The 12,282-nt window shown below is 27.1% G+C and overlaps 1 protein-coding gene across 1 annotated transcript; it reads right to left on the reverse strand.

Moving 5' to 3' along the window:
* Positions 1-4,083: 4,083 nt before the first annotated feature.
* Positions 4,084-4,755, reverse strand: LOC109800824 (ubiquitin-ribosomal protein eS31 fusion protein). Its single transcript, XM_020361716.3, has one exon. The coding sequence runs from the start codon at positions 4,706-4,708 to the stop codon at positions 4,241-4,243; it is 468 nt and encodes a 155-aa protein (XP_020217305.1). The 5' UTR covers positions 4,709-4,755; the 3' UTR covers positions 4,084-4,240.
* Positions 4,756-12,282: the final 7,527 nt, after the last annotated feature.

Genomic DNA, 12,282 nt, shown 5'->3' on the forward strand with positions numbered 1-12,282 from the left:
AAATATAAAAAAATATTAATATATTTATTATATTAGATATAACAACATAATTAAAATATAATTAATAATATATATTTTATAAAATTATTAATATCTTATATAAAAAAAAATAATGAAAAAGTTTTTAGTGGGAGCAAGTGCCCCCACTATGATTAACTTAGATCTGTCCCTGCATGTGGTTGTGTGGTGAAATGTTAGTCCTGTGTATCCTCTTTCTTTACTTCAGGTTCTACCTCTACGAGAACAGGTTGTTGTTGGGATACATCGTTAATGACTTCAAGGAAAAATATCATGTCATTACATTCTTTACTGTATAGTGTCAATTTGGTAGTAAGTGGTTCACTCCAGTTTGACTAACAATGAAATAAAATATGTTATCATTGTCTTTAGTGATACACTGCATTGTCCTTAATGATACACTGTATAACCCAACTGTTTAGCAATTGAAGTTATCAATTTCCATTAACAATATTACCAAATTCAGTGTTTCAAATGTTTTGTACCTTGGGTCTTTTTCCTTCCACGATTCACAACCATGAACTATAATCATTGACCGTTTGTGTTTAGTAGTCTGGAACCAGAACGGCCCGTTTTGAAACCAGAACGGCCCGTTCTAGTTGCACTCTTAGTATGTTAATTTTGCACCTAGAACGGGCCGTTTCGGATGCAAAATTAACACACCAAGAGTGCACCCAGAACGGCTCATTCTGATTTCAGAACGGGCCGTTCTGGTTCCAAGTATTTTCAAAAAATTTGACCTCCACGTGGCATCCACCTATGCATCTACGCATCCACGTGGCCAACAGTTAACTCCGTTTAAATAATTTGGACAGAAGTCTGACATTGCAACCAATTAATTTATTAGGGATCAAATTGAGACCAAAAATAAAAGTAGGACTAAATTGAAACAAACAATTATTATAAAGGACTAAAATACTATTTTAACCTATTTCTTTTATATATTGCATAAATGACACAGGACATGATATTTTTTTTAGAGTTTAAAAACACTTTTAATCTCTTTAATTTGGACTATATACAATTTTAATTATCTAATTTTATTTTTGGGTTAATTAAGTCTCTCAACTTTTAAAATCAAATAAATGTGGCTCCTCCGTCTATTTTCTTTGATCTAATACCATTCACTTACGGTTTCTGTTATTTGAGATTTTATGATAATTTGGGATACGAAAACATTTTTAAAAAATTTAAAGTAAGTGAGAAATCAATATATTAAACATGAAATATTATCTTGTAAAATAATATTTTTAAAGTTTTTTCTTTCAGTGAGAAGATTTATAAGAATTTTTAAACTTATTATGTAATTATGTTTTATTTATTATAATTATTTATAAATTAAATATTAATATTTTAAAATAAATTATCAATTAATAAAAAAATTATTATAATATAATAAATTTAGAAAGTAGAGAATCTTGAATTTTTAATTTGAGCAAATTTAATATTTTGATCAATGAGTTTATATCTAGAGGTTCAAGAGAACTTCATTGACTCAAATCATGAAGACATTGAGAAAAAAAAATGATAATTTTTTTTTTTAAAGATAAAAAAGATTACAAAGATGATCGCAATAAAAAATAAAAAAAAATTAAATTTGTTTAATTTCAAAATTAGACTCATGGGTTAAAAAGATTTGATGAGTCAAAATTATATAATTTAACAAAAAATATTATAAAACCTGAAATTAAAAAGAGATAAAAAAAAAACTTATTTTTGGATTTACAATTTATTGTGCAGTTATTTTTGGAACCAGGTCTGTATCCGTAGAACTAAACAAACACGTCGAGTCCTAGATGAAAAAAAATAACACGTCCAGCCTAAATAAAGCGGAAGCAAATTTTGAAACGCATATTGTGCTTGTTAATAACAGGTAGTACTTCAAACAAACAAAAAACCAAAATCAATATTTTGAGAATGATTTATCAAATTAAAACCCAAGAAAATGTAATTTATACTAATTTATAAAAGATACCCCTTTTGGTAATTACATTTGTAGACCATCATACTCATTTATTATTAAATAAAATAAAAAATCAATAATATTTTTTAACAATTACAATTCTCTTTTAATAACTACCCATTCTATCATTTTTATTATTTAATACTCTCAATTTTTTTTTTTAACTTTTAAGTCAAATATAAAAACAAGACTCCACCAGTGTGTACAATTATCTTTCTGCCTCCGTATAGAGAGAATATGTACACTTTCTTGATAAATAGTATCGACGATTTTATAATGATGTTTATAATTTTACCTTCAAGAGTTTAAATAAGGGGGAGGGCTCGTAATTTTAATGAGGAACATACGTAACGAGCTGCTGGTATTTTATCACCAAATCCCAGAGATTGCAAACAAATATGTAATGGATTTAGTTCTATAAATATTTTTCTAACTTGAGCTCATTTGAGTATCACCGGGTCGTTCTCGAGATAAACTATCACCTTCCAAATTACTTTTCTAAGATTAGATAAAACAAATTAATTAGCGGAGCAATAAGTAAAACAAAAGTTAATGAGCAGTTTTGCAATAAACCATAACCATTGGCAACCAGTTAAATGACATCTCACTATTATGTCTTCATTCCAACATTGGTACACGAATAAAAACTTCAATATTTTCAAGAAATCAAAATTCGTATTCAAATAATAGGCCTATTTGATAAACATTTTAAAACATGCGTTCAAATGAAAATGATTTAGATTAAGCGATTTTTCATTAAAATTATTTATGAATCATAAATATATTTTATCTTGGGCATAGAATATAAAAAAGCTTTTAAAACATATCAGTAAGTTAAAATTTCGCTTCATCTTGTTTCATGCATCAAATAGATAATATATGCGAAACAACCAGTCTGGCTTGTGAAATCGTTTCAAATCATGACCAAAACTTTAAAATTTAAACAAGTAAAACCACGTTTTATATTGTTTAAACAAAGCGATTGCCCCAATTTACGGCAATAAGAGCAAGTGTAAAAAGTAAAAAAAAACAATTTTAAAAAATAAGATAGTTGAATAATAAAGTAGTAGCTTTTTATAAGAGTTGATTTCTTAAACATGTTAGATAAATAGGAGGCGTCTCTTAGCGAATCCAACAGATAAAACAAAGAAAAACAGAACTTGTCGAAAACAAGTTAAACTCTGTCATACTGTCACAAGAAGCAGTCAAACACAAGCAACAATAAACAACCATGAGCAACAACATTATAATTCACAAAAACTAATCCAATTAACTAAAGCCAAGTAAGTCATTACCAACCATTTACAGAGCAAAGCAAGATTGCTTCGTAAACTACTAGCATAATAAACAAGTGCTTTTTTTACATGTACAGAATTGAAAAAACAAGTGTGGAAAATGAAAAGCATACATGTTTGGCAAACACATCTCATATATTCAATAAACTCGCCTGATAGAAAAAACGGTTATTCTTAATTTCGATTTTCACCAATAAACTACCAACATTATCAATTATCTCAAACTTCAGGACACAAGACATTCATACACCAACATCATGAATATCAGAATATATCAACAATCGAAGCCCAGCCATGGACAAAAACATAACACCAAATTCACCAAACCTCGATTCATTAAACAACTTTAGGGTGATCACAGATAGTTACGCAATCCGTTAACCAAAAAACACAACTTAGACTCGTGACAATTTTCATTTCAGAGAACAAACAAATCACCAAAGCCCATATCATGATCCACTAATTAGTTTATTCCAAAACAAGTACTCTACAATCCACCACAAAATCATCAATAAAACAACCATCACAAACAAGCAGACACAACAGTTCATCTAACCATCGCATTCGTGAAGATCTGAAAACAGCAATCAAATCACCCACCACGACACTCCCAAAATCAACAATACCTCACACCATCGACCATCTTTAGATCACATTTCATTTCAACATCCGAAAACCCACAGCTTCCGAAACCCTAAAACGAATTCGATAATATCCAAATTTAATCGCTCCATATAACGACCAAACACACCACAGCATAACACCAAAAACACAAAGCAAATCGAAGCGAAGCCAGAGACAATTCAATTTAAACCGAACTAACAATATATTAAACCGAATAAAAAATAATCCAACACAAAAACAGTATTCATGCGGGTTTAATTAAAACCAAAACAGTGAAATACTAAAGTACGAGCAAAACATAAACCAAAACTTTAAATACTAATAAATGAAAAGGCATAAATTAAGCACCAGCCTTCTGGTAGACATAGGTCAAACCGCACTTGCCGCAGTAGTGGCGGTCGAAGTGGTTGGCCATGAAAGTCCCGGCGCCGCACTCGGCATTGGGGCACTCCTTCCTGAGCCTCTGGACCTTGCCAGAGTCGTCGACCTTGTAGAACTGAAGAATAGCGAGCTTAACCTTCTTATGCTTGTGCTTGATCTTCTTGGGCTTGGTGTAGGTCTTCTTCTTGCGCTTCTTGGCGCCGCCGCGGAGGCGGAGGACGAGGTGGAGAGTGGACTCCTTCTGGATGTTGTAGTCGGCGAGGGTGCGGCCGTCCTCGAGCTGCTTTCCGGCGAAGATGAGGCGCTGCTGGTCCGGCGGAATGCCCTCCTTGTCCTGGATCTTGGCCTTGACGTTGTCGATGGTGTCCGAAGACTCCACCTCCAAGGTTATCGTTTTACCCGTTAGGGTTTTCACGAAGATCTGCATCGTCACGGCCTAGGGTTTCGCTTCTGCTGCGTACAGCGTACTCATGCACATTACCATTCTTTATATACTTCTCTTCCTCCGGGGATTGGGCTAGGGTTTTCAAGCCCATTTTTTACTGGATCCGGCCCAGATTTCGTATTCCACTTGTTAAACAAATAATATTTTAAAATATTCAATCATTCTAAAATATAGTTTATTATAAATTTTGGTTATATATGATAAATATTTAATATGTGTTTTGTCTGGAGTTTTTTATTTTAATCTAAATTTTTATACAACAAAAAAATTAATTTTTATTTTGTTTAAATTAAATATGAGAACTTAAAAATAATTCACAAACTTAATTATTTTTAAGCTTAATCATTTTGTAATTTTCTATAAAAAAAATTCTGTTCGTTAAAAAATTGGCGTTATTTAAATATAAATCTTGATTTATATTTCTACAGGCAAAAAGTGTGTTGAATTGTAAGCGGTCTTTGAATTCTTCTTTTGAATAGTCTCGTTAAGGAGTTTCTTTTCTTTTTTTTTTATAAAAAAAACTCGTTTATTGGAAAAATCACAACTGTGTCAAAAATTAAATCCAAACAAATTTAATGTTCCGTGACAAAACAAAAAATAATCTTTTAAAAAATATATTTTAATTAAATGTTTTTAAACAATTTTTATTATATATAGACATCTATTTACGAGGGAATGTCTAATGTTGATTTATGATGTCATGAATTATTATATATTTTATAAATAAGTATGAGATGATAAAATGAGTCGGTCTATTTAAAAATAATTTTGGTTGAATTTAGTTGATTATCAATTAAAAAATGAGTTGAACATTTTGATTTACTTTGTCTAAAAGTGAGTGAATGAGCCAGTCACCAAAATAAATAAATAAAGATTTACATATTTGTTTGGGTTACTTATTTTAACATATTTTTTCTTAATAACTAAAAGATTCACATAAGTTAATATATCTAAATATTAAAATAAATATCAAATTAATATAAATTTTGTTTGATTTACTACACAGTAAACCTTGAATTTCTTGTATTATATAATTATAATTAGTATTGTAATTTATGCAATACAAAAATTAAATATTTATTATACGTAATTAAATTTATAATAAATTATCTTTGAAAATAAATATTATGTTTGATATATAAATCATATTTAAAATTTGTATAAATATATACTTTTAAAAAAAAATATATATATATATATTATTTCAAACTTGTGATAAATAATTTATATTGTAACACAATATTTTTTATTAATAGTAAATTTTTTAAATGTTAAAATTTAATTTATAAATAGTTATGATGAATAAACACCTATTAGTTAGAAGGTTAAAAAAAATCATAAAAATTTACTTTTTAAAAAAATATTTAAAAAAATTTTCACGTAAGATAAATATTTGTATTTAATATGTAAGAGTTAACATTAATAATTCTTTCACAAATCTTAAATTATATATAATAAAATAAATCAAATTCACAAAAATATGTTACATAATAAATCACATATTATACATATAATAAATTTAATTTAATGTAACTTAATTAAACTAAACATTTAAAATACTAAATAAAATTAAGGTAAACTAGCTGGTTAGGCGAAAACCTGGCAAGCCAATTTTTAGTTGTTGGCATGCAAATCATAGCCTACTTTGCCATCTATAATAAGGAGACATAATACCTTCTTATCAATCCGTAAAAATAAGTTCAAAATAAAAATCATCTTTAATTAAATGAGAATCAGCTAAGCTAACTATTTTTTTTTTTTAAATTTTCATAATATACGTGATCAGATCTTTTATTCCTCGTAGTTCTTTTACATTTGATAATTTACCTTTTTTAATTCACTTTGTATAATTAATATCATAGTTTGGTAAAATTTATTATTGTTAACTGGGTGAGACTAACTGACAATGATTATATGATTATTAAATATTAGGCTCATGATATATACACCTCCATTTTTTTACAAGTACACTTCCTTTATTTTTTTTTAAAATTATAAAATATTGTAATTTTTTTTTTAATTTTTCTAATTTTATATCTTCAACTTTTAATTTGTTACTTTCTTTTTTTCATACACTTTTTATTCTCTTTCAATTTTCACATATTAACAAAATAGGTGGGGTGAAAGAAAAGTAAGAGAGTACATGTAAAAATTAAAAAAAAAGAAAAAGGAAAATATGTGAAAAAGGTACTAAATAAAATGTTGTAGGTATAAAATAAAAAAAAATTAAATTTTTTTTTAAAATTTTAATTATTTTTTTAAAAGGAGGTGTACTAATAGAAGAAAGGAGGTGTATATATCATCAACCTAAATATTAATGCAGGCAAGGGAGACCGGTGAGCCCAAGCCTAACAAAGATTGAGCCCAACAATGACAATACTTGTGTGTTTATTACATGTACATTTTTAGGAGTTGAACAATAACAAACACACGTTTTATTATTTTTTATTTTCAAAATTAAATTTTTGGTGGATATAATTGATTTTAAGGAAAATAAAGTGTTTTTTCAATGTGCAAAAATAATTTTAAACGTAAATTTCACAAATTTTTAAAAACATTTGTATACACCTTATTAGATTAGAGACACGATTAACTAGTCGAAAATTCTTCTATCATATGTGTGGACATGCCCAAAAGTGTGGGAAAATCCGAAAACGAGTTCGTGGACTTTGAGTTCAAGTGAGATGTATGTTTTTTTCACGAGGAAAATATGTTTTTAATTTCTCTAGATTTTTTTAGAATTCAGTTTTAGTAGTTTTAGACTTCTGAAAATATTCTGTACTATTTATGAAAATGTTATTTAAATCATTTTAAAGATATATATATATTTAAAAAATTATAAAAAATAAATTAAGACAAAAAAAAGAGATTAAAATCGAATTTGGAAAATTTAGAGAAACAAAAAATATAATCATTGTCTAACACTATCTTGACGCTTTGCAGTTATATTTTAGTTTTTTTTTTTACTTTACAGAACTGACTCAACAAAAAATATAATCATTGTCTAACACTATCTTGAATATGAGTTACAGTATTATATCACAATTTGAATCTTCCTTGAATTTGAGCCTTTATAGTATTATTTCAACTTAAATGACATTTTTGTTAACAAAAAAAATGTTTTGACATTTTAGATTCACAATCTCATCCTTGGATTAAGAATGTTCTGGGGACTTGCCCATCCTTTGAATAATTAACAATAAGAATAATAAATAATAAGAATATTCTAGTGAAGGATTGCGTAGTGAGAATGATAATGACGATGATATTGACTACTAATCACTTCATGAATAACAATAATATCACTGCCTTGTCTCATATAAAGTGGTGGACTCACCGGCCTAACCAAAATCCTCACCAATTTCTTTCATAGCACAAAACCTCAAAATATAAGTTTGATAGATTCACACGTATGCGTCTCATTATATTTGACCCATATTTTAGTTTTTTTAAATCAAGATATATCAAGAGAGAGAGAGAGAGAAATGAATCACTAATCATTTGATATACTAAAATGTTTTTAATAAATATTCATTTTATATGCACAGATTCATAAATCTAACTACTGACCATGTATTTAAAATTAAAAGATAAAATTATTTATAAGGTTTAGAGAGTTATGTATTTGACAACACAATAGTCATGAACATTTTAAAATAACCAATAGGTCGTTCATACTTGGTTTTGACACACGTGGCTTATCTTGTTTGGAATGATGTAGAAGAACGTGTTTTAGAGAATTTGTTATATTTATTTTAATTCCTGGAGCCCATAAGTCACATTTGTAGCAATGCAACCATTACCTTGAGATCTCCTCAGCTCGCTCCACTCTCCATCTGCTACCTTCTTTAATCAACTCTTAGAACTCCAAATACTTCTCTATGCGTAACTCGAGTTGACTAAGAGGGGCATTTACAAATTATATATTAGGATTAAAAAATATATATTTAAATATATTTTAAATTTTTATAAAATAAGGAAATATTGATTTTGGTCGCCATAATTTTTTTAAAACTTTTTTATTTTTCTAAAACTTATAAGCATTGTTTTCGTCATTGTGAAATAAGAAATTTTGGTTTTAATTGCTATAATATATATATATATATATATATATATATATATATTTAAATTTAAAATCATTATTTTAAGTCCTACCTATAATTTTAAGATAAATATATAATATTTATTTTAAGAATTTATATAAAAAAATTATATGCAATCAAACATTGATATGATATCATTAATTGTTATAAATAACACTTAAGATAGTCACTTAACTTGTAATATTTCAGATTTTTTTAAATAATTAATAATAATTTTAAATGATTAATTGGGTTATTTTAATTAGGAGCACTTTCATTAAATAAAAAATATGGTTTTAAATTAATTATATGTTATACTTAAACATTTTTAAGAGAAAGGAAGTGTAATCATGATTTATTTGACTAATTAATGGGTTAAACAAATGATAGGAATTTTTTAGGGGTCGTGTTAGTTTTATGCTTTACACTTTTCATTTTTTCCTTCATATGTTTCTACGCTCTGAAAAATTGGGAAAATCAAAGATTGTCGAGAATCAAACCAAAGATTTGTGTCTTGCATATAGCGATTATCGAGATAAGAGGCGAGTGAGTAGTTTTATCCTAGGTGTGAGATATATGTTGGATAGTGAGATTGATCCCTAACATCCTTTTCTATGTGTATGTTGCACGACGGAGCAATCCCAATTTCTGATCATGACTTGTATTTTTGTGCTCTATGTGATTCTTTGGTATTTTGATTGATATAATTGATTTGTAGTTATATTTCATTGCATGCAATTACTTGAGTCTTGTGGATCTATGAGTGTCCATGGGGACCCTATGGATAGAATAAACTAATTTAACAAGAGATAATTATGAAGAGTATGTGTGAGTACGCAATTGTTGGATTATAGATGTGATTTTAGCTTGTGAAACATTTTTACCAAATGAAATTTGTGAATAGGGTTGTATACATGCTTTGTGCAATTTTGTTTTTGTGTAGTTTGTGCATTTATGGTGGGACACCATGCGCCATGATGGGTCATCAGGTGTGAGAGTGATAGATAACATAGGTTGCTCTCCATGTCACTTACTCCAAGCATGGGATGGTTTACGCCAGACGTGAGAGCTCTATGAGACTCTTTTTTGTAATCTTGTTAGGCATGAGCTTAATCACACCAAACATGATTTATCTAGAGAGTAACATGTGTCCTTTGTGAATCCCATTGGGTGTAGGGTACTCGACATCAATCACCACCTTACATCCATTGCTTATTCATTTTCATATAAAACAACCGTGGATGATATTTAATTAATGTATTAGTTGTTGTTAATAAAGGAATATCATATGTTGAGTGTGTTGTTTATGTAATTGTGAGTTTTATGTGAGTCAAATGATGTTGAGCTAATATTGGTACATGGTATATCGATGCGCATAGATCCTATAAAGATCATGTAATAAGAAATCAAAATTGAAGCTTAACAACGATGTGAGTAAATGGTATGGTATGAATAAATGTACAATGTTAAATCTGTATTTGTGATAACTTGATATTGGTTGAGTCTTGTGTGACATGCACCATATGCATAAGTGTTTGATGAGTATGATGTAGAATACACGGTTAAGGAAGGTCCCATTGTGTAAAAGTTTGAGGATTCTTGACTTTGGGAACAACTGGGTTTGAGAGCCCCAATTCACCCATTTGTGTGCATGGAGTGAAACTTGTGCAACACCATTGTCCCAATGCGTGATGTATTTTCTCCTAATGTAGAATGTTGTTATGGTTTGACTAAACATGTTCTCCAAACTACTATTTGTGTGCCTTAGGACAACGTAGAGTAATGTGTTTTTATTGACACCATATGCATACACATAATGAAGTTCGTGTCCATTATATTATGTGTGTTAATGTGTAAATGTGTGTTGAACTATATTGTGACTTCGTGATTGAATATATTATGTTATATTTGAATTGTTATATCTTATTGTGTGTTTGACTATTCGGTTATGTCTTACGCCATGAATTAGAATGAGATATTTTTCACTTTCTTATTCTTTGGTTATGTTCTTGTGTATGTTGTTGCAAATGAGGATCGTCATAAAAAGACATTTTTATGCCATTATGTATTTAAATGAAAATAAATAAAAATAAGGAGAGATAATATTGTGGTTGGTTGCTTTAAGAGGGCATTTGGCATAATTGTGAAAATTGGATCGAATTGATCGATTAGACCGAGAATCGGTCCAGAATTGATTTGATTTGTCCAAGAAATCGTTCTATAATGAATCGACAAAAAAAAGTCAACCTAATTTGAAATGGTACAATTTTTAATTTTTTTTTTAATTTTGATTTAGAATAATTTAAAAAATATTATTTAATAAAACATTATAAATCATAATAAAATATTTTAATACTTCTCTCATAAATATAATTTAATAATTTATGTTAATTTTTAAATTTTAATATCTTTATTTTTATAGTTTATATTATATTAATTTGATACTTCTTATTCTAAATGTAAATTTGTTATTCGTGAATATTATTATATTTTATTAAAATTAAAATTTGAATATTATATTATATATAATTTAAAATTTCACGTGTATATTAAATGTTAAGAATATATTAATAATTTTTTTTATTTAGTGTTATAAAATTATATTTATTTAATATTATTTTTATAATAATAATAATAATTATTATTATTTTATTAATATTAATTTAATCATAATTCTACCATAATTAAATCATTGAACTTTAAATTAATATTTAAGATTTAATTATCGATCCAATTTTAAAAACATTAATATTCAGTACCAAAAATTATTTTGCCTTCTTAAAAATTTGAATTTGAAAATATTATTTTTTCACATTTAGTTTATCATATAAAAAAAATATTTTTAGAAAATATAATTTCTCGATAATGTAGTTTTATACAAATTTTTATCAAATTATTTTTGAGGGTGCAAAATACAACATTATTAAGTTAAAATTGATGTTTTATTATTGTTGATAGGTAGAGTAGTTGCCACCAAATGAGATATTTAGTTACAACGGAAAAGAAAGAAAATTAAATTAAAAAAATAGAAAAGAAAACGTAGTTAACTTGTAGATATGAAAACAAAATAATCTAAAATTTGTGAGCACTATTGATTATATTAATAGTATAGATAATAATTGTATTAATAAATTTTATACGAGAGAATATCTACTGCCATTCTAAATATTTTTTTAACTTCCTCTAGTTAGAAATTAATGGGTAACAAATTTATTGATTTAAAAAATACTTAAAAATCATACAAATAGTTGATCATGTAAAATATATATTTTTTTATTATTAGTACATAATATTGAATTCATATATAGATTAAACTAATATATAGATATATCATTTTTTTTTAATTTCATGAGAGTTAAAAGGGTAAATATTCCATAATTTTTTTTAAGGAATTCCCTCGTTATTATTAAACAAACATTTTAACTTCACACTTTGCGATCACTTTTATACATAAAAAATTATAAATATATAATT

This window comes from Cajanus cajan, chromosome 11, assembly GCF_000230855.2.
Source record: "Cajanus cajan strain Asha chromosome 11, NIPB_CcT2T_4, whole genome shotgun sequence".
Lineage (NCBI taxonomy): Eukaryota > Viridiplantae > Streptophyta > Magnoliopsida > Fabales > Fabaceae > Cajanus > Cajanus cajan.

Bases quoted from the DNA above. Each gene is read 5' to 3' on its own strand.
- LOC109800824 (XM_020361716.3), bottom strand. From the start codon at position 4,708: ATGCAGATCTTCGTGAAAACCCTAACGGGTAAAACGATAACCTTGGAG.